At 43.6% G+C, this 23,701-nt stretch overlaps 1 protein-coding gene across 1 annotated transcript in view; it reads left to right on the top strand.

The window, feature by feature from the left end:
- The window catches only part of PPFIA3 (PPFI scaffold protein A3), an 838,878-nt gene that overhangs the window by 362,724 nt on the left and 452,453 nt on the right, over positions 1-23,701 (top strand). The window contains exons 10-12 of the mRNA XM_086930190.1: positions 16,619-16,750; positions 18,784-18,846; positions 20,932-21,011. Coding sequence (XP_086786316.1) covers positions 16,619-16,750; positions 18,784-18,846; positions 20,932-21,011 — 275 coding nt within the window. The remainder of the gene's footprint in view (positions 1-16,618; positions 16,751-18,783; positions 18,847-20,931; positions 21,012-23,701) is intronic.

Raw genomic sequence — 23,701 nt, 5'->3', positions numbered from 1 at the left:
CACCACAGCAACAAATGCAATCAATGATTTTTGATAGTATGTGTCTATTCCTATCAACTGTTTTGTTGTGTTTCTTTATTGTTTTGCGGTATGCGTCGTTTGTAGGCTTCAATTGGTGTGTCTCCCAACATTCCCAGTCTCGTCAGGTTTTCCATTTGTAATTGTGTGTGTGCATGCTTCTTTACTTTATCTGACAAATGCTTCAAGTCTTTTACTCCTTTTTTTGCCCAAGGATTTTCACCCCCAAACAGCAAGCAGGTGAATCAGAACAGAGTATTGTTTGAAGTACACCCTGTAAGCCAATCAATCTTTGTGTACCAGGTGTCTGAGAAAGAACGTGTGTAAATCCTCCCTCGGTCTCTGGAACTTTGTTGTAGGTTTAGGTCTGGCCGGTGAAGTCCTAATTGTTTTACAATTAGTTTCTCTTCACGTTTCAGTCCAATGAACTGCCTTGCAAGTAGTTGCTCAACTGTATTCATGGTGTCTACCAATGTTAATGTTACCTGTCAATAATCAAATTACAACATATGAGGTTTGGTGCATGTAGCCGCCACCCACCATGTAGACAACTTACATAGCCCTTAACTACTAGAATGTAAAATATAGCAGCAGTTTCCTTACCTTAAACGCTGACTGTGTTGTAGCAGCAAAGGAGGTTGGTGCCTCTTCTTCTTTGTCTTATTTGCCCAAAAATTTGGGACAGGCCGGCAACCTGAGGTTTAACCAGATGCTGAAAAGCAAATACAACAAAATGTAGTTGTGCCAACCAAACACAGACTGTTAACTTAATCGTAAAGAACCCCAGGCCTCGGATCATACATAAAACAGATTCATCCTGTCACTTCAGAGTCAAGTTGTACAGATGTTTCTACCCACCATTGCACAACACACATTGTCTTATTTTTTAAGGTATGAGAAGAATCAATGTAAGATCTTAGTGACTCTTGGAATTGGAATGTAAGGAATCTGCTTTGGAATCGATCCAGGCAACAGATGTGGGTGTAATTTGTACTTTATTGTAATGCTCATTTATTTTAAATAAAGAAATCTTTTTCTTTTTGAATGCGGCCCGTTTTCCTTAAAGGAAAATGGGATGCGTCCCAAACACAAAATGAGGGTATAGGTATTCCCTTTCCAAATCCTCATTTGCCATACATTATCATAATATACAAACTTCCCTGAGCAGTTGCATGCATGAAAATTGTTTGTGAGGCATGCCCTTGAATACAAACGACATGCAAGAAACAAACTCAATGCATTTTGTATACAATGTCTAAAGTCATGAAGTGAACACTGCTAGTGAAGCGTAGTGACGCCATTGTCGACTAATTGCCCTCACTGATGTGTTTTAAGGCCTACAGATTTCTTTGTGTGCAAGCCTGCAGCCTACACATGATCTGGATGACACTGGATTGAGTGACAGGAACAAACGCCTGCAGCCTTTGAAAAACCTGGTAGTTAAGGAATCATTGAAGCTGCCATGCAGTGATGCGCAGTTTAGAGCAGTAATATTGTGCGTTGGCTTCAGGAAAGGATATGTGAGACCGGGGGCTATGTGTGTGGTCTGCTGCGAAACAGAGAAACAATACCTCCAAAACTCAGAATTAGGCCCTCAATGTGTGGAGGTTTGTGATGTTGAACCATATGCATCACACTGAAAGTGCACGTGCTGGGAATGAAAGTTTACTGGAATTTTTATTTTACGAACAGATAGTTTTTACAGCTCTGCAGATGCGTTGTTTGAGAGTTGACTGGTGCACTTTCATTTAACGGCTTTGTTACCGTACTATTTCCAAGACGATGCTTTTTCCACTTGTGTACATGACATGTATTTCCTTTCGTTGGCTGCTACCTGCTGCACTGACACACTTGGAATTGCAATTTCATTTTTTGTGAAATTAAATGAATTTGCATTTATATTGCGCTTAGTACCCCAGACAAGACGTTAAAAGTAATTGCCAGTGTTCTGCTTGCTTCCCTGAAGAGGGGCATATTGAATACCTACCCAAGTGAGCAAAGTATATCAAGGTGCGAGGTGGGACCGGCTCTGGTCACAGTATGGCCATTTCATGTGCCGCCGCCTCACCAGTGCTTGCCTCTGACTATAATTCTTGCACTAACTTTAGATGTTTGCCTTGGATTGACTCGTGCTATTCAGTAATTTTAAAAAACACAGTGACTGAAACGAAACCTAATACAGCTTTTTTTATTAATATATTTTTTATAATATTAATAACAAGGGTGCGCTACAGTTTCCAAAAACTGCATTCTCATACAAATAAAACATAGGTATTTTATAAATATTGCAACCTTACCCCCTCATGGGCCTTCCCCGGCGCCAAGGTATGGTGAAGCCCCACCCTCCCTGCAAACAAGGTGTTTTTTACTCCTCTCAATCTGTCATGGAGAATCTGGTTAACCCCCTGAGCCCGTAGCTTCTACAATCCAGCCGTTTACCTACCTCTGCATGTTTATTGCCCCTTCACAGAGTCAACAAACACTAAGAAGTGTTTCTAGGTTTGGAATGCTTGAACTCGGATTCAGCAAAGGGGTGACTGAACTGGTGTTTTAACTCATTGGTTATTTTTCCATGGAACATTGGTGTAATGAGCAGTCGTGATGGATATACAGAAACACACACAACCACAGACACTGGTGTCCAATCAGATTGAGTCACCGTTTGCCACCTACCTGATGAATATGTTTTGCAACCGTGTCATAAATTTAAGCTCACTTATGATATCCATTGCCTGAAAAAACAATTCAACACCTTTGGCAAAATCAATTTTGCTGGAGTCTATTTTTGGATGAACATTTGTAAACTGCTCCTATATTTTACAGTTAGGTCTAAAAACACAAACTCACCTCATGAGATTTTACACAAAAAGATCACTTGGGAAGTGACTGCAAGCAGGATAGCTTGTTTAGTTACCAATAATAGGGAAACAGTTCGCTACTACAGTACTGAATAAAAATAGGTTTGGCTTTGGCTTTCAAAGATAAAATTCATCTGTGACATGAACTATAGATACAGCAATAAATCAATTCATTATTTACTATCCTCCACACTTAATGCTTCCACCTTTTATTAGCTTAAAGATGGGAAATTTGCTTTCAGGGAAGAAAATTATCACAAATATCTGCTAGATAATATAAAAAAGACACAGGGCATCCTTTCTTGAAAATAGGTCTCTCGCAAACCTGAACCCTCGAGGCTCTTAACCCACATATCCCAAACCAACACTAAAATAAGGAAGTTATTCCATATCTAATTTGAAGTCCCCATTTTCGTCTCCAACGGAGTCCTGAAGATAGTGACTGTCTAGGAAAGCTTTCCCACTTAGAAGGATCTTGAGCGAAAGGCCCAATCTTATGTTCATGTCAGAAATGGGGCGATATCTTAGTGCACGTTTTATTGCGATACTGCCCAGCCCTTAGTGCACAAACAGTCAACCACAACGAGGGATTGAACAATACCCCTGTACACCAGAACAACTGTCACACAGTTTACTTTACTTCTCCTTCTCTCTCTGACTGCAAACTGAGAAGAGTTTGTAAACCCCAATCCCCGCGTTAAAAACATAAGCAGCCACAGCCTGACAGTTGACCTCTGTCTTTGAAAGTGCAGCAAATGTGACGAGACAAATACCGGGTTTAAAGGCATCTTTTTTATTGCTTCGACTTTTGGTTGTGACCCACAATCTGAAAAATACAGTTTTGGAAGCATTCTTCTGCCAACTACAAGTACTTAAAGGTCTGGTACACGGCGCAATGCCTAGAAAGTTGGTGCGGGTGCTCTGCCTACCCCACAGTTAACCCCTTCCCCGCGGGGCTAATTCCCCCGCTGTGAAGGAGGGAGGGGGTGCGCGCACAGTGCCGCAGTGCTCGTGATGAGCTGATCTCGTCACTTTTCACGGTGGTGCTGTGCTAATGACGAGCTGAGCTTGTCATGACCACGCCCGTTTTAATAGAAAGCTCAGCACAGCAGGGGAATTATCCCCGCGTCTGAGCGCCGCGCGTGTCAGGACGAGCTCCGCTTGGCCTGAGCACAGCGGCACCATGACTCATGACGAGCTGAGCTCGTCATGAGCACGGAAGAGGTTAACAAAAAAATCAAACCTTTTACCTATCTGAGTTTCATTCCGTTTCATGTAGGGAAAATGGTGTGTGTGTGTGTGTTAGCTTGCACGCGCACTTCTGTGTTACTTTTTAAAAAATTATACTTTGGTGAGAGCGCCTCCTGCTCTTTGATGCATGGTGCATCTAACATGAGTTCCCAATGTTCGAGGGTCAGTGGGCAAGCGTTTGGTAAGAGGTGGCCAATGTCAAGCCATGGATTCCCAAAATGTGCCAGAATTTTGCACACAATATTCTAGCCCATGCATTTATTTGTCAATTCAGTTCAGTTTCAATTAGTCTTTATTCACTTCAATCATAAAAGACACAAACACAGACATAAAAGTGTCATAAAATATCATACCTTTAAAACGATACATTTAAAACCATACAGTATTATGCAAAAGTTAATATAATCTATTATCGAAAAAGTTTACCTAATAATTATCCCCTTCCCTGCTGGCTACATTCCCCCGCTGTGCTGGGGGGAGGGTGGGCGCGCGCAGCGCTCTCATGACGAGCTCAGCTAGTCATGAGCTACAGTGCTCCTGTGCTCATGACGAGCTGAGCTCGTCACGGCCACACCCGTTTCTTTAGAACGCTCAGCACAGCAGGGGAATTAGCCCATCGTGCGAGCATTCTAAAGGCCATGACGAGCTCAGCTCGGCATGAGCACCGGAGCACTGTAGCTCATGACGAGCTGAGCTCGTCATGAGCATGCAAGGGGTTAATATCAGAACAATTAAAAAGAGATAATAATTTAAGACTCCATAAATACACAAATTTCCTAGAATTCTACCATAAGAAGTGCACCGCCTAACTAGCCGTACCAGCTAAGTATTGGAAAGAGTTTCAGTGGCAGACACCAGATTGGTTCTTCTAATAGTCCACGTCCAGCTAAGAAATTTCGCCATAGCTAGGAATATATCTTCACGTGTATCTGTTTTCAAGATATGCAGGGCTATCTTACATGATCGAGTGCTAAGATTGGGGCAAATCGGCTTTAGCCACTTGTGTTGGGGACCCTTATATGCTGGGCACACAAACAGTACGTGAGCTATCGACTCTTCCATAGTTAGGCACGTGGGACAACTAACATCTATTTCGTTGTTCCACTTTGCCGTAAAGGATTTTATCGGGAGAGCGCCCACTCTAAATTGGTGGGATTGTTTCCTATCGCCAGGTCTCGTGATGATGTCCCAATAAGCTTACGATCTTATTTCAAATTTATGCTCTAAGAAGATGCCTGTTAAGGAACTACTACTGACTAATGACATAGTCTTCTTACTGATAATGTCTCAGTAAAGTGCTTTATACTCGTTTTTACTAGGGAACGAGTTCCCCGCTGGGTCCTCCCACAAGTGGCTAAGCCCCTTTTCAAACAGTGTGCCCTTAATCTCTTGTGGCCAATTAATGTTTGAGGACAAGTCTGCTTTCCTGATGTGCATCGCTGCATTGGCGTAGGATGCTAACTCTGGTGTCGTCCACCGCCTTCTCCAGTAGGCTAAGGGTCTAAAACCCGCAGCCTCCTCAAACGAAATACAACCTAGATCTAACAATAGGGGCTTGACCAAAGTAGATTGGGGCAGGCTGGTTAACGATCTCAAAAATGAATTTCTTGCAAGGACTAAGGGAGAAAAAATTTCGACTCCCCAGAGCTCTGCACCGTAAATTAACGATGCTCTGATTTGCCCTTTATAGATTGTTAGTGCTGGCCCTACCGGTTTGTTATACGAAATTCGATGTTCTTTAAGAAGGGCTCCTGCTAGTTGATTATGCTTAAGAACCAACAAATCTATCTGGGGTTTCCAGTTCATCCTCCTACCCATAGTTACTCCCAGATATGTAAAGGTATCAGTTTGTTCCAAGAATGTATCATTGATTTCTACTCTGCCTTTTATTGTTTTATATATGTGCATCACCATGAACTTGGTCTTATCTACATTAATTGCTAGTTCATGGTCGTTGAAAAAAACAATAAATCTATCGAGGGCGCGTTTCAGACCCATTTGTGTTTTGGACAAAATTAAAGTGTCATCTGCAAACATTAAAAGTGGAGCCCTCAATCCTGCGAGAGCCGGAGCATCAGTTGGAAAAGTGATGTAGTATGAGAACCTTATTTATAAACAGGGAGAATAAGGTAGGGGCAAGAACACACCCCTGCTGCACTCCCCTGTTAACTGGGAAACTATCTGTTAATTTGCCTTGTTGTCCCCACCTTACCTGAGCATAGTTTGACTCATGCATTTTGATAATGAAAGATAAGCGCTCTGGTGGCATCCCTGCCTCCCTTAAGGTATCCCATAGCTTGTATCAGGGCCCTAGATCAAATGCTGATTTTAAATCAACAAATGCGGCATATAGGTTCCCCCCTGCTAGGATCACAGCGCTCCAATAAATCAACATGAATCTAAAGACTTGGTCGATGGTGCTGACATGTGGCCGGAAACCCCCTTGGAAGGTAGATAGAATGTCCTGATTTATTACCCATTCATTAACTCTACCTAACACAAGTCTAGCCACAATCTTTTGTAAGGTGTCAATTAGGCTTATTGGTCTGTAATTGCTCGGTCTAGCACAATCTCCATTTTTATATATGGGAATAATTTCCGCTCCACGCCAGGTTTCAGGTATTGGAGCGCCTCCGGCCAAGGCATTAGAGATGATATGGATATATTTAATCCAGTTCTTCCTATCTTGTTTAAATATATCAGCCGGGATACAGTCCGGGCCCTTCCTGCTGGGACGCCATCCAGGAGTTTGTTAAATGGAGTTTTGTAAAGCGCTCAGCTGCTCAGAGTGTCAGACAGATTGACTCTTTCTGTCTCCCTTATGTCAAATGTTAAAACAACATCTCAAATAATCTCAGGGTAATCTGTTAGGCTGTCTGTTGGAGAAGCAAATTGGGCCTGACAGTGCGAGACCCAGAGTTCAGGTGGCACGTTGTTAAAAGGTACTGGTCCCATTTCTCCACTGCCCCATTTGACTATTTGCCAGAATGCCCTCCAGTTCTTCCCATTACATGCGCAGATCAGTTCCTTTCATCTATTTTCATCACAATTCTTCTTGGCCCTTTTTTGAACTTTTTTATATTGGGACCTTGCAAGCTTGCCCTTGTGTGGGACTCCCAGCTTAATTACTTGAGAGGTACCATGCCTCATCATACCATTTAGCTGATTTGTTTGTTACATGCCTAGCTGCTCTTTTGTTTTTAGTAAAAAGGGACTTAAACTTTACAAAAAGGTCCTCATGTATCTTCATAAGGGCTGGGAAGGAATCAACATAAATATCTAAAGAGAAAAGAACTGTTAGTGCATCTTCTATTGTTAGCTTTATCAGATTTAAAATACTCTCATCTTCAGCTACCACTGCCCATTTTAACCTCCGCCAATCTTGGGACATAATTACATTCCCTGTAGCTGTTTCCGAACAAGCCCCTTGAGGATCCAAACCATTCCTTGCTAGGGTTATTAGTAACGGATCGTGATCACTCTCCGGTCTATGTTGACCCACCAGGTCCATGAGTCTCGATCATAGCGCTAAGCTGATGAGAATATATTCAATTCTGCTGCTACTTGTCCCATTATTGAAGGTATTAATGCCTTCAGTGTCTGAGTGCGACCTCCCGTCAACCCCTTCGATGCTCATGACGAACTCAGCTAGTCATGCAGTAAACTGCTCGTGTGCTCATGACGAGCTGAGCTCGTCATGAACAATGGGATTCAAGAAAGTGCAGCATCCTGGAGGAATTACTGCAGCACTGATGGTGTTAACTGCCCTAAGGCTCCTCACCAGGGATAAGCTTTTTAATTGTAATGCCGCCTTGGTCCATTTGTTAATTGGGGGCAATGATAAGGATGGTATCCCCCAATTGAAATCCTCGTCCATACTAAGACTGTGGTCTTCATGTCCGAGGGGTTCGAATGTACAATGTAAATCACCTGCAATCACCAATTGACTAGGACTTTGCAAATCATAAATGAGTGTATCCAAATGGCAATAGCTGGTGATTCTTTTCCACCTGCTAACCCTCTCGCGTACACCTTAAACAGTACGAGATCTGGCTCGTATTCTGATCGAGCCTTAATGGCGAGGATATCTGGACTATCGATTGGTATCTCTTCTATTTGATAGTATGTCTGTTGCTTGCCCCAAGTAATCAACCCTCCACTTGGTCTCCCTTTGTGTCTTGCGGTTGCTGCTTTACCAAAGGTCAGGTAGCCTGGTCGATAAATCATATTCACTGACCATGTCTCCTGTAAGGCAATAAAATCAAACCCCTCAATATAGTTAGACCTATCAGTTGACATGACCTTAGAGGGTAAACCAGCAATGTTCCAGGATAGTAAGGAGATTGGGTAAGGGGATAATCTCCCCCCTGTCTCAGGCGGTATTAATCTCCGTACTCTCCAAATGCTCAGCCTCCGTTAACTGCAATCCTACTGTAGTGGCCTGGAGAGGTATGGGTAGGCTATCTGTATTCTCTTCCAATTTTGGGGTTGGTAATTGTAGTCAATCACATAGTTCTAGATCAGATAATGTGGAAAATCTATTAGTGAATTGAACCTTTAATGATCTATGTACTGATCTTATGGGTGCCCATGTCTGTCTTGCTACTCTAGGACATCTAAGATCAGTTGAAGAATGGAAGTCTGGTTTGTAGAAGAACCCTAGGGGCAGAACAGAAATTTTATCTGAGTGTCTTCCTACATTGCTGCCCAAACTATTTCAAAACAATCTGGTTACATGCTCGCTATTAAAGTTTACAACTACACAATCACCCCTCCCTTCCTTCCTCGTAGGTCCAATCCATGATGAGCGTCTAGCCATAATCATATGATTAATGATGTCCCCATCCCAAATCCCGGCGCCCTTCAATTGCATATTCAGCCAGTGCAGAACTTTGAGTAACAGTTGTTCAGTGGTTTCAATCTGTCCTTCCCGTAAGGCTGGAATATTCATCAGAACCACCACTAGCGGAGCAGCAGCCGAGGGAAGATGTAAGGACAAGGAGTCATTTGTAGTTTTGTTATGTTCCAATCCTCCTTGTCCATGTGACCCTTGTGCCGAACTAATCTGTCTTACTGGGACACAGTTATTAAAAATGTTTGCCTTGGGCGCATTATTGATTGCTGTAGCTGCTAGCGCGCTTTCATCGCCCAGGGAACACAAAATAGATTGGGCGAATTCACTAGACATATTCCCTGTTCCAGTAGGATTCCCAATCGTTGAAGCCGTTGCCATATGCAAATTTGTAGCTGCATCGGTAATCTTCCTAAAAGCGGTCAATTTCTTTGCTTTTAGCCTGGGTGATTTAGGATTGGCTGTGGCTGTGGCTATGGCTGTATTATTTGGGTTACAGGGTGTAGGCGCTGCAGTAAACTTAGGTTGAGATAATAGGCCTTCAAGGACTGCAAAATCAGATTTTGCCTGTAGTTCAAAGTTATTTAGACGATCCTCAATCTGGCTCAGTCTATGAGTGATCGGAGTTAGTTGTCAGTAGGTTTTCAAGTCTATAAATATTGATCTACACAAATGGGGGTGGGTGGGCGTGCATTATCTACGACATAAAGAGGGTCCAAAGTAACACCCCCTCCATTTTTATTTGTCCTTGGGACTTTGGTGTTTTTTTAGTCTATGTGGGCCTCCTCCCCTCTTTCTCTTTACTGCAGGGTCAGGGATTACTTTATTGGTTTGATTTTTGGCTAGGGGTGCGGACCACGTAGAGGTTCGTTGAGGCATACTAGATGCAAGCTCTTGAGCAATCTCTGCAGTTGGCGATATTATGGATACATCTGGTGGCCCAGTTGGGGAGTGTGAGAGCCCACTCACCATATCAGTAATAGTAGTTGTAGTAATGAATGCAGGGCGGTGGTGGTCAGGGGTACGAACTGGCCAAGGCTCCCAAGGAAGATCTTTTGGTCGCTAGTGGTTCAAGTGATAAGCGTCGCTCTGTAATTGCGATCTCTTTCTCCAGAACAGAGGTCGTTCTCATTAAAAAATTGGTCCAATGTCCCCACCACGCTAGTACCTTGTAGCGCGCCTCTCCCCGTCCCTCCTCTTTTACTTATCTTGGTACACAGTTTAGTACCTAATCAGCTACTTAACAAGGAGAAGGTTAGTCAACCATGCAGTTCTGTATATTGACCAAAAAAGAACGTCACAAATACAAGTACTGGACATCACTTAAACTTATTAAAGCCGACCTTTACGAAAATAAAACATATAGGTCCGTCTGTTGATTTATGTCACTAGTTTATTCATTAATTTACTCACTAGTGGAATAATATTTTTGTCAACACTTCTGTTTTTTTGGTTTGCATATGTACAAATATAACCGGTTTTTGTTACCCTTGTGTCAATTGTAAATAATTAGTCTAGGTTATGGAAATTGTTGATAACTTCTGAGAAAAGAACTGTTGAGATTTGTAAAAACAATTGAAAAAACTGCTATCATTTACATGTATAGAGAATTTATCATTGACATTAGGTTCTAAGCGCACACTTTTTTGTATGTTGTGGATGTATGAGTGTGGGAGTTGGATGTGATGTAAATTTGTATATTTGTAAATTGTTTTTTGTATCGAACTTGTCTAAATGTATTATATTTGTACATATGCAAACCAAAAAAACAGAAGTGTTGACAAAAATATTATTCCACTAGTGAGTAAATTAATGAATAAACTAGTGACATAAATCAACAGACGGACCTATATGTTTTATTTTCGTAAAGGTCGGCTTTAATAAGTTTAAGTGATGTCCAGTACTGGTATTTGTGACGTTCTTTTTTGATTGATTAGGCTTAGCCTTGCTGGTGTTTGAGCCACGACCCTGTGTCGTTTTGTTGTTCTGTATATTGACAGCACTAATCTTTAAATTGGGGATGGATTCAGAGGGGTAGCCCGGCCGGGCCTCCTTCGGGCTATGACGGGCGCAGACGGGCCCACCCTCTTGAGCACCTACTGGCTACGGGAGCCCTGCTCTCCTTTTGAGCACCTCCTGGCGCTCAAACGATGATGCACAATATGCGCGCCTCACTGGATGATGGGAGTTGTAGTCCCCTCACGGTGGCGGCAATCGATGTTCAGCGGTGTCTAGCGAGGCCCCAGCAGTGGTGTTGGCGTCAGCTGGCAGGGGGATATCGCAGCCTAGTTCCTTTTCCCCAGCGGTGGCGGCAGACAGCAGGGAAATATCACAGCAGGAATGAATAACGTGACTGACGTTTCCTCTAGGCCAGCACACAAGCCTTCCATCTGTCCCTCCTCCTCTTCATCCCACTTTTTCTCCCCGCCCTTTTAGTCTGAAAGGAACTGGGACCTATAGAAGATGAGACTGGAAATAACTAGACAGCCTGCCTAATGTGTGGCCTACGTAGCAGACTGAGAAAAGTTAAGGCCATAGGAGTACTGCTCGGTGTGTGTGTGGTGAAGGGGTGACGAGGGGGGATGTAGGGGGGACACAGTGGTAATGTCATGTGCAACGAGGCATGAGGGTGACCTAATGCCAGTCCTAGTATTTCACTCTAACCGTGCTCGCGTGCAGCGAGGAGGAGGAAGGGTAACGGTCCAGCCCGATTTGCGCAGCAACGTCAGAATGACCAATCACTGCATGGCTTAACAATAAGCCATTACAGTGATTGGGCATTGCTACGTTGGACGCTGCGCGGACCCTCCCACCACCACGGACGCGGTGCCTGCCAAGTCAAGACTAGACTGGCAACCAAGCAGGCACTGACTACATGTGGGTCGGAAGGCAGCAATAGTAACCTATCCTGACGCTGCTCTCTTCAGAAGAGAGATGCTCTCTGAAGAGAGCAGCGTCAGGATTGGAGTGAGCAGGCAAACTCGCCGCTCATTTTTTAACCACTGGGGTCTGTGGTTTTGGACAAACCCCAGTCACCCTGTGCTTGCTTTTCAACGGCCACTGTGCGCAGCTGCAAATATTGTGAATTGGCAACATTATTGCCAACAACCAAGCTTATGGTACTGGACTTGACAGACAGTGTAGGGCAGTCTGCCGGTAATGTCTCGTGATGTGACGCCGCCGCGCGACGTAGCACCACTTTAATATAATACAATTTTAACATTGAAAGTGTATTAATTTAAAACAGCGCGCTCAATAAATTGCCCAATAATTATTAGTGGGGCAACGCCCCAATGCCAAAACGGTAAAACCGCCACTGCTTCTTCAGCACATGCCTCTAAAGAGGAGGAAGGAGTACATTGGTCGAACCACAAGAGAGCCTTTTGCGTTTACTTTGATTGCACTGAGGAGCATGAAGTGGATGACCAACTCTTTGTGGGGTTTAAGGTGCATAGACATGTAAGGTGCTCCTGAAACCAGATTCGGAGAGTTAATTCTATGCATAAAGATGTGCTATCCCTTTGCAAAGAAGAAGCCCTGTCATGACCTTTAAGCTTATTCTACCAGAGCTAAGTCTACCTCTGTTGTCTTAGTCTGTGGTGTTCCAATGCTGTACATCTGGCAGGCAGCTACATGGGTATCTGTCCAGACCTTCACCAGGCATTTCTGCCTTGATTTCCAATGAAGGCCATTTTGCCTGTTGGCCCTGTAGTATTTCCTGGTATGAAGTCTACTCCACAGGCCCTTTGCCATTTAGGAGGTGCTGCTTGGATATCTATTCAAAAGATGAGGAATCTACAGGTAAAGGTGTCCATTAAAAGAACAAGTTATTACTTTCAGTAACGCTCTTTCTAGAGGATACTTTATCTGCCCACAGTTACCTTGCTACCTGTCCTTTACGCTTTTCTGTGGAGGTAATGTCCACATTTTAATAAAGTTTCATGTTAGACACAGTTCACAATTTGTTAATGAAACAACGTATAAAAGCGTGGCATGCTGAATGGAAAGCTAATGTCATCCCACAGGGATGACACCTGTATACAGCCCTGCATTGTCTCTTTTGGAAGGAGGGCGAGGGCGAGGTTGATGCAGATCCTGATAATGCCCCCTAGTGGTTAACAGGAGCAATTTTTCAAGGTTTCCTGATCCAGTTTAGCACCTGAGGGAATCCAAAAAGTGCGGAATCTGCAATTAGATAGATTGAATAACTTGCCTATTCTCATTTTCATTTGTTGACTAAGACATCTGTAAAGATGTCACATATTATTCCAGCAATTTCCCCCTGTCCACTGTTGAGAATGGAGATGCTGCTTGTGGCAGTGCTAGAAGTGGGGTTAACAAAGAAATAGGCTCTAAAAGGGTTGTGGCTTATGAAAAGTACTTTAAAAAAATATCCTCAAGAGGCGTGGCCCATTTAATTTAGGCCAAATCCTAATACGTGCAAAATAAAATCCTGTACTTGACAATTTCGTAAGTAGATTCAACTTCTCAAAGATTAACCAATATCAGTAGGCACTACGAAATTTAGCTGTTTATATAGCACCATTATCTTGGCCATAATCAATCAAACACAAATGATAGTAAAAGTAAGAGCACCTTGATTGGTCACTATTGCTTAATTTGAAATCAAGTTTGCTTAGGGTATGTCTTGGTTAGTCAGTTGTAATGAAATGGTGTGTTAGGTCCTGGGGCATCAGTGGTAAACTGGGGTATCCACTGACTCACTTCATCATGATATTACACTGCAGCTCTGGCATGTGCCAGGCATATAGATGCCCATATCTATGCGCGCATATGGAGTGCCGTGTCCATGTGCATGAACCCCACTGAGCAGTAAGCAGTATCTCCATCCCTGCTTCCTGGTGGTTCTTTCTGTATATCCTTCATGTGTTTTTATTGCTCTTAGTCTTGTTCTATTCATTGTCAAGGAAGGACCTGGTATGAATGCTCCTTTTCGCTTCATACAATATATCAGGGTAAATATATATATCAGTAAGTGCTGCTTTACTGCACTTGCTTGTATTTATTTACCGTGATCATACAGTTCCAATCAATATTGTGCAGACTATATTCTTGTAGGCCGATATTTCTGACCTCGATATTCTGAACCCTCAGAATTGTGTGATTATCACGTACTATTTAGAGCTAAACATTGTTTCAGGTTACCCTGTTCCTGCTCACCCACCAGGACATTTACTCTGAGAACTTTCCCTCGACAGCTGAGACCTAGCCATTTTGACTGATGCCCGGTGTAGCTACCTCGCGAGCTAAAGGGGAGATGGGCTATGGATTCCCTCCTTGACCATCACCTTCCCAGCCGGTCTTTGGGCAAACTCTCCTGCGTCTCTCCTGACCTTATCTCCCTCCTCCCCCTTCCCCAAACCCCCTATCCACTGGACTTTCTTCTGTGAACTTTCCTTCGTCATTTGAGACCTAGCTATTTGACTAATGCCCGATGGAGCTACCTTGTTTAGCTATAGGGGAGACTGGCTGTGGATTCCCTTCTCGGACATCACCTACCTACCCAGTCGGTCTTTGGGCAGACATTCTTTCGTCTCTCCTGCTGTCTTTTCCCTCATCCTCCCCTTCACACTTGCCCCTACCCTCTATTTGTATCACCTTTCTTGCCTCTCTCAATGTGTTACTTATTTTTGATGTAATGTGTAATTGTTATCATTTTCTGTAACATTGTGTAACCTAATGTAAAGCGCTCTGATACATACGGGTCTAGCCAGCGCTAAATAACACTCATTAAATAAATAAATAAATACCCAGTGAAGGCTCATTGCACAATAGCAACGGCACAGAGAGGAGCTCAGTCTCTAAGTAGGTTCATTTTGGATGTGGCATATCAGCCTTCCTGGTGTATTTACCTGTGGTGAATCATACCCGCGTATTCTGCGCATGGTGAATCCTACCTAATGTAGATACCCCAGGAAGGTTGATAGTCCCAATCTCAGAGTTCCCAAAGCCTATTCTGCGGTGGCAATGCTAAAATTGGTACAACTCTGGGCCCCAAAACCCTACTGAGATGCAATGGGTTAACCTCTATTTATAAAGGCAATTCTCTTCAATGGTACAGGACCTATCTTCTATGTCAACAGAAGTCTAGTACTCTGCAACCCTGTTGGCATGCTGCGTAGAATGAACTAGAACTCGCCGGAGGAAAATTCCTGAAACCAGATACAGGCCTTACGATCAGCTGTGGACTAGAAATTGTGGCGCAGTATGCACTGCTTTTAACTAGTCTTTATAAACACGTTAGAAAGTTATTTTAGATGAAAGTTTATCCAAAAGTAGCCCTTCAATGAAGAGTAGGCAATAAGATAAAATTAACAGAAACAAATGTATGTAGAGCAACAGGAAAAGTAATCTTCTGAATCCTGCAAACAGCCAACAACATAGAAACCTGCGTGTGATGCTTAATGAAGGGTTTGGCCAGTGTGTAGAGACGTGAGATTCTTACTGCAGCTTTACTAAGGATTTTCAAAATAACTGCATAATTTTGGGGACTTTTACTGGTGCGTGCAATTCCCAGTCAGTTTTAAACAGGATTTCCCCTACATTTAGACTGAGACTCTGTGCAGTCATTCTTGAGTTCCCAAAAGCACCCTTGAGGTTTCCTCTCCTTCATTGTGATTAATTAGGCCACTAGACTTGCCATTGGGCTGCTCATTGCACCTTTTGACTGTCTTATATTACTAGATTTGATCTTGACTTCATTGGGGGACCTTGAACTCTTTTGAATTTTCTAGAGTAGTACTTTCCAAACTTCTTAGAACCACACCCACTTTTTAGTTTGACAAACTTTTGCGACCCACCTAGCTTTAATAGACATGAAGCAGGCGATTTTTTTTTGTAAATGCAATAAAACACCATGTTGTTGTCCATTAGTTGCAGACAGCACATTTTCCATTGAAATGGTCACTAAATTTGCACAGACATACAATTTTATAGACAAAACTATGTTGCACGCCCATCGAGTTTCAGTGAATATTTATTAATTGTGCATCACCGAGTAAAGTGTTGTGATTTGTTCTGATCCTACTAAAATCTTTGTTTCCATCGCACTTCAGATTTTCATTTATTTTGCTTTTCTACCTTCTGAAGTTAATTTACAGGTATTTACATTTTGTTGTGCTAGATAAAAATTACGTTCTCCAGATTAACTTTAACGCTTCATGTCCGTCCCCCTGCAGAATTATCACATAATTAACTTTATTTTTCTTTCACGGGCTGTAAAAGTGACAGGATTTTGTAATTACCAGTTTCCATGTTAAAAAAATAAGCAGCAGCCTGACGTTTGACCTCTGTTTTTGAAGCGCAGCAAATGTGAAACTATGAATACAGATTTTAAAGGCATCTTTTGTATTGCTTTGACTGTGGCCACCCACTAAAAATCTGCTAATGACCTACCAGTGGGTCGTGAGACACAGTTTGATAAACACTGGTCTCCTCTCTTCCGGCCCTCAGACCCCTAAAAGTACTGAGCTGTCGTGAAGGGCAGCAAGCTCTTTTGTTGAGATGTGGGCGTCTTGACCACTCGTGATCTTCATTGAAAAGCCCATGGTTCCTTTTCATTGACCCCACCCCTTCATTCAGAATCCCGTCCAGTGTTCTGACATGTGTTTCTTTCCAGGCCCGGCAGCGGGAGAAGATGAACGATGAACACAACAAGCGTCTGTCTGAAACCGTGGACAAACTCCTGTCTGAGTCCAATGAAAGGCTACAGTTGCATTTGAAAGAGAGGATGGGGGCTCTGGAGGAGAAGGTATGCCACCACATTTTACAGTTCTCTTCAGCAACTCGAAACATGGCTTATGTACACAAGCACCAGCAGATTATTAATAGCAGCCCTTTCACCTTTCAACCTGTTACCACGTGCCGACATGTCCTTTCTACTTCTCGTACTATGACCATGTCCTTTCATTCCTTCATCCATTTATTACTAGCCATGCATTCTTCCAAGCACTCCTCCTAAGCTCCCTACCCATCTCTGTTCTGCGATTCAATCAGTGCCCATGATCCCTACCAACATGTGACTGTTGGCTCAAATGAATGGGCAAGAGTTTGACAAAACGTTGCCTCATGAATTCAACAAATCATCTTGATCAATTCAACACCAAATTATCAACTGTTCACCTATAGTTCTCTTGCCAATTAAATTGGGCTTTTCAGCATGTCTCCTTCAGTGCTTTTCTCGAGGGTCGTAGCCCTAATAAATGGCATTCCCATCTATTGATGCACAGTATTTCTCAAAACACATCTTCAAATAAAGCAACTTTCCAGAATGCTTATTGCTGGTGATTGTAAGCAGTGCAGCTCTGGGTAAAGAGAGCTGTTTGTTTCTGATCACTGGATGTCCCTTTTAACATGCCTTCTTTAACACGTTGATAACCATGGGCCTTTCAACATAAGGCATTATGCTTAAATAAATCTATTCATCTATGCGCTGCCATTATTTATATCTTGAATCAGCTTGTCGTCTTCAACCTATCACCTTAACCCTTTCCAAGGACTAAAACCCCCAGATTGAGAGTGGGACACAGGTGAGGTGATTGTCAAATGGAATAGTAACCTTCCTCCTCCTTTCACAAAATGCAGATGGCACTTAAAATGTTTAACGAATCACCTCATTCTCCTAACTGTTCCACTAATTTCCTAGGAATGATTGCTGCCCTTATTGATGGGACAGATGTACAACTTTTGCCCACAAAGTAATTATCATTGTGCTCTAGCTATTCTCTAAACGTTAAATTCTGTTATGTGGCCCGGTACGCAATCAGCTATTTTTGTTCCACTCATCTGATGAGTTCATCATATGTCTTTCTAAGTGAGAAGAGGTGTCTGCAGATTCAGCCCCTCAATCTGCACTGTGGGTTTCCTTCACAATGACTCACACGTTTCCCACTTTCATTACTGTTGCAATGCCCCAGTGTTTCCCCGAGCACCATCATGTTACTTTGATGGTGTCGTAAGTTCCCAGATAAGCCCCTATTGTTTCTGTGAAAGCCATTTGTTCTTTTGATGGCCCTGCAAGCTCCCAAGTGATACCAGTTTTTCCACAAGTGCCTCCATGTTCCCCTGATGTTGCCACAGAGGTTTTTGATCGATCAGCAATAAATACACTTAGTATGAAGTGGACTATTGTAAAGGTTCTGACTCCAGCGATGTGGAGGAAAGACCATTAAAGGAAGCTTATCTACTTGCAGGAATGCTGTGAGTAGGGGCAGTGGTGAAAAAAACATGCACTCCAAGAGCCCTTCATTGGCTGACATGGCCTCTTACCTTTGCTTCTTGTTTAGAGGATTCTTGCCTCCACATGTCTCTCTCTAATAGAGAGCTTCCCACTGTACCATGTATGGCTTGTATAAGACCACACCATGTCCCTCTGCAGAAGATATCCCCCTCAGCCTTTATAACTGGAAACTCTCCCTCTGGGTAGCCATCACTGATTTACTTCCTCTGTGTCTCCTCGGTTGCTGAAAGACCTCCTTGTGCCCCTGTAATTCACGCAACATTCCCCTACCCTTTCCTTCTTTCTTTATTCGAAAGCATCCCTTTTTCTGGTTTGTATCTCTATCACTAAAAATTACCCTCTATCTTTGATAGTTTGCTAACGATCTTTTCTTTTCCGTATGTTGGTTCATGCCTTCACTTCTGCCTCATCTGTAGTATTTTTGTAACCTCCTGCCAGTCTTATTTGGGGCAAAAACATCTGACTTGCCTAGTCTTGCCTTTGGCGAAGGTCTTTCTTATGTTCTCCTTTCTTTCCTTCTCTTGTTTTCTGCTTTTGCTGCAAAGAACACTCTTTCCGAAGAGATAGCTAGCATGAAAAAGCTGCAGGATGAACTCCTCGTTAACAAGGTTAGTGGCCATGTGCAGTTGTGTATTTCCTAGTTTTTACTTGACATTGTTTTTACTTTAATAAAGGAATATTAGAAAATTATTTGTGTAGTATCCCCATTGATACCCTGTATTTATGGCGTGTCAGTGATTACCCTCTCTTTATGTGCCTGATCAGCAGTATTTTAGCTACTTCTGTGGTTTTAGGTTAACACTTGAAAGTGTCTTGTTTTTCATATTGTTCGACATATGTATTAAATATGTACGTGCTGTAGAGGTAGGAAAGGCAAGTGAATGGTGAAGGGGTCGAGAATCATAGGCCAGAGTATACAAACACAGGCAAAAAGAAGATAAGGGGCCAGAAATACAGCATAGAGGAGTACAGTGATAGGCATGAAGGTAGTGAGCTTTAGGAAAGTGAAGGAGTTGCAAAGAGTGTGACCAGATTGAAGGAAGGCGCTGTAGTTTAGATGTCAGATCACAATTGGTAGTTGGGAGCAAGGTTGTGTCAGGTCTGTATAAGATATTTGGTAACCGCGTAAGGTGATTGCTCAGGGAAGTGGATGAAGGAATGGGAGTGGAAGGCAGCAAGTGAAGGAAGACAATGGACAGGACATAGGATCTCGGAGGAGAGATATTAATTATTCAGGGAGTTTTATTATATGTAAAGAGAACAAGGAATCTTCTGTGCAGAAGGATGGTAGTTGTATGCAGCTCAGCGGGCTAAAACAATATAATTACATAGATAGGTATTGGGTCGAAAGTTCCCAGCGCAGATACCAGATGTTGGAAAAGTAAAGCTTGAAAATAATAGTTTGAAAACAAAGTTTGGTAAAAGCAAAGCGTCTGAAAACATTTTAAAATGTTAATATATTTTAGTTGTTTTGAGTTAGGGAATGCATAGGCTTAAGTTAAAGATAATGTGTGCTAGAATAGAGCAAGGGTAGGATTAAAGTTATGTTTAAAGTTTGTCGGGGGTAGCAAAGATAACACATGACAAGAGCAGCATGAGTGGGGAAAGAACCCTAGTGGGGAAAAAACTGCCTTTCAATTTTTGGCCTATAAGCCAGAATAAAAATGCTCAGCATGTGTGTGCTGTCAGTTTCATCACAATTATTCCTGTAGATGCAAATAAGCCTTAAACATGAATCATTAAGATGCTGCAGTAAATGCAATAACATACATTTTTCCTGGAAGGATCTGCTCTCTGATTGTATATATTACTAGTTTTGTGTGCTACCTTCACCGCATATGACATTAAAAAGATTTTTTAAATAGAGTGAGTTAAGAAAGACTGAGATTCAGGAGACTATTCAGTAATGCAGATAGAGGCAATATCGGGTGAGATACCACATTCAGACTGCCTCTTTGAGGATCATTTCTGATGACTAGTACACATGAAGCTCCTCTCCTCCAAAGAGAAACTGTTAAGTTGTACATCAAGACCCAGCTTTATTGGACTTTTGCATGCTGCTTCTGTCATTGAATTAGGACTTCTTAATATTTGTAATATACTTCATTCTGGGAGATCTTAAAGCTCTTAAGACCTCTCAAAATTAAAGAGCACTCTCTGTTTTAGTGTTGCTGCAGCCTACAGTCTTAGTCAACTTTGTTATATTTTACCTTATTTATTGAGTTCAGCAATCAGAGGTTTGCCGTTTCTCAGAGTGCTCTTAGATACGGTATCCTGATATACAAACCTTTTTGAGATGATCTTTGTTCCTAGATCTCTGATAAAGTATCTTTATAGCATAAGATTGGAAACTAATTGCAGTTTTATTCAAAATTCTGAACCCACCCTATTTAAACTAGCATTAGGTCCAATCTTAGGTTCATCTCACGGAAGATGGTCTTCCACATAACAGTAACATCAGCTGTGTAGAGTGAACGCACTTCACTCATTTTCACTAAATTCGTTATTTACTGTAATTTGTATGGACAAAATGGATTAGAAATTTTTTAGTCAAGCAGTGTTTTTATAGTGGGTGTTTTGCAATCCCTCAACAATAATAATAAATAAATGTGGAATAAAGAGGTATTCCACGTTTGATGCCACTGACCTGCATGGCTCATTCTAATCATTCGCTTCCTTCCTTCCTTCCCCAGGAGCAGCTTATGGCTGAGATGGACAGAATGCAGTTGGAAATTGATCAGCTTCGAGGACGACCCTCGTCCACATATTCCAGGTACACACTTTACTAGTGGAATGTCCCCGCTGGACAGAATATGTAATTCAGGGATTTCTAATGCCTGTGGTTGAACTTATGCATCCTGTGTGACTGCATATGTGAGAACTGTGCCTGTTTCTTATCCAACTACCTGTGCTTCTGTAGTAGGGGATCTCTGTGTATAGTCATAATCTAGTGAATAGTCCCGCCCATGTGCATGCACCCCGGAGCAATCAAAAATAATCTCTTAAGCTGTCTTCTGTGCAATCCTGCATAGACACTTAAGAGAAAATTAAAGACAATAATGCAGCCTATACCTGCAAGGCTACACTGTCCAGTACTTCAACTAGAAATGCAAATGATATTCTACCAATATCACATTTAACACAGTCTGCTAAGTGTCACCCAGAGAGAAACTTCCCCTTCACAAAATCCTTAGAAGGATAAAGAGGAAGGGATGGACAGACAAGCCCCCATAGGCTGCCATTATGTGTCTGGAAAAGCGATACCGTGCCTTTAAGGAACTCTCCAGAGACCCTCGGTATCCCATGATGCACAGAAAACTCCTTTTACTTTCAGTTCTTTTTTCCGGCTCCTACTAGCAGGACCCTGGAGCATTGAGCTCTCCCTTTTTGGGTGTTTCTTCACTTTTTTGACACTTTTCAATTGTTTCACTCGATGTCTGACTGCTTCTTCTTCCTTTTGCTGGAGTTTTTGGCCAGTTTTGCCCACTCTTCTGTCGAATATGCCTTCCCTGTTCGACAAGTGCCCTGAGTGTGCCAGGAAGAAGGCCAAATCAGATGCTCAGAGTGTGTATCCTCTGTCTCCCATCCTCTCATGTCCCTGAAGACTGTGAGATTTGTAAATCCTTCTCCAGGAGGACCCTCAGGGAAAGAGAGAAGATTCGTCTCCAAGGCCTGGAGCTCCGGAGACAACAGGAATCAGGTGAGTCTGGGCATGGAGGTTCGTCCTCTGCCTGTGCTCCGGCCTCTGGGGAGCTCCCCAGTTAATAGGCCAGGAAAAGGCACAGATCTCCGTCGACATCGAGGACCTCGGACGAGGTCGACGTCGAGGACTAAATCGACATCGAGACACCATTGATGTCGGACTGGGTCCAAGAGGCACCGGCACTCACCGTCGAGGCGACACCACCGTTCGCCGTCGGTCTACTCGGAGTTCGACGTCGAAGAGAAGAGTCGACGTAAAGGGATGTATCGACGTTTGACGTCGTAGAAGGGAGCGACGTCGAGGAAGGAGAAATCAACGTCGCAGGGCAGATCAAGGGCCAGGACTGGGTCCTCTACCTCAGTGGTCAGCCTATCCTCTGCATCCACGAGCCCCTGGTCGCGGCGGCGCCAGCGCTCGTCTGGAAGATCGGCCTCGAGGACATCCTCGTCAAGGCCTGCGCAAAAGAAGAGGAGAGTGATTAGGTCTTCGGAACACTCTCAGACCTATTCGCCTTCTAGGCTCCGGACGCCTATGCCTCCTCCTCCTCCTCCTCCTCCATTGCCTAAGGAGAATCCTCCTCGGACTCCTCCTCCTCCTCATCTTCCTCCTCATTGTCCTTCTCACCCACTGCTGCCTCCTCCACGTTCTGTATCTTTTCCGCACTTTCCGTCTCCCCCCACGGGGCCTCCACGGCCTAGAGGTCCGGTTCTGCCTTCGCAGCTTCCGCCTCCTGTCCGGCCAGTGGAACGCCCGAGGCCTAGGAGGTCGAGATAACAGTCCGGAAGGAGACACCGGTCAAGGAGTGACCATCGCTCTTCAACACGGTCCAGGCATCGTCGCCGTAGGGACAGGTCAAGGTCCCGTCATACGGAATCTTCCAGTCCCCGGGAATATTCGCCCACCGTATCGGATTCCACCGTTAAGAGGGTGTCTCCAGGGGATGACATCGTGTCATTACTGAGAGGGGCAGCAAAGCTAGGGATTACTCTGACAGTCCCCACACCTTCGACATCTGTGATTTTCGAGACCTTACACAAGCGGCAGATGTCTCGACCCTTACTGCCCTTGGTGCCAGGGCTGGAGGAGCCGGCTATGGAGCTCTTCCTGACACCGGCTTCGACGAAATCCGCGCCTTCCAGGCTGCAGAAAAAGTACAGACCCCCAGACTCCGATCCGGCGTTCCTTAGATCAGACCCGGTGCCGGACTCAGTGATCGTCACTGCGGCTAGGAAGCAGCACGCTACTGCCCTGTCCTCTATGGTGCCTCCAGACAAAGAGAACCGTATGATGGATTCAGCTGAAAGAAAAGTATGCGGTAAGGCGGCTAAGTCAATAAAAGCTGCTAGTGCCGCGGCTCTCCTGGGTCGGTATGGCCGGTCTTTATGGGAGTCCCTACAACAGTTTCTGGAGCACCTTCCAAGGGACAAGAGGGAGGACTTCCAGGAAATCATCAACGAGGGCATGATGGTATCCAACCAGATTATCAGCTCGGCTGCAGATTCCTCTCTCCTGGTGGCTCATGGATATTGCCACGGGATTATTCTGAGACGTCATGCCTGGTTGCGCCTGACTTCACTAAAACCGGGGGCACAGCAGAGAGTCGCCAACCTGCCATTCTCTGGTGCTACGCTCTTTGGAAAGCATGGGGATGAGGAGATGGCCCGCATGAAGGCAGAGGCTGAAACCCTGAATGTCGTTGGGTTAGAGAAGCGGAAAGAGCAGAAGAAGACCTTCCGTCCCTTCCAGAGACCTTTCGGTGC

Source organism: Lissotriton vulgaris, chromosome 7 (assembly GCF_964263255.1).
Source record: "Lissotriton vulgaris chromosome 7, aLisVul1.2, whole genome shotgun sequence".
Taxonomy (NCBI): domain Eukaryota; kingdom Metazoa; phylum Chordata; class Amphibia; order Caudata; family Salamandridae; genus Lissotriton; species Lissotriton vulgaris.
The sequence above is the reverse complement of the archived record's forward strand: the minus strand, read 5'-3'. Positions and strand labels throughout refer to the sequence as shown.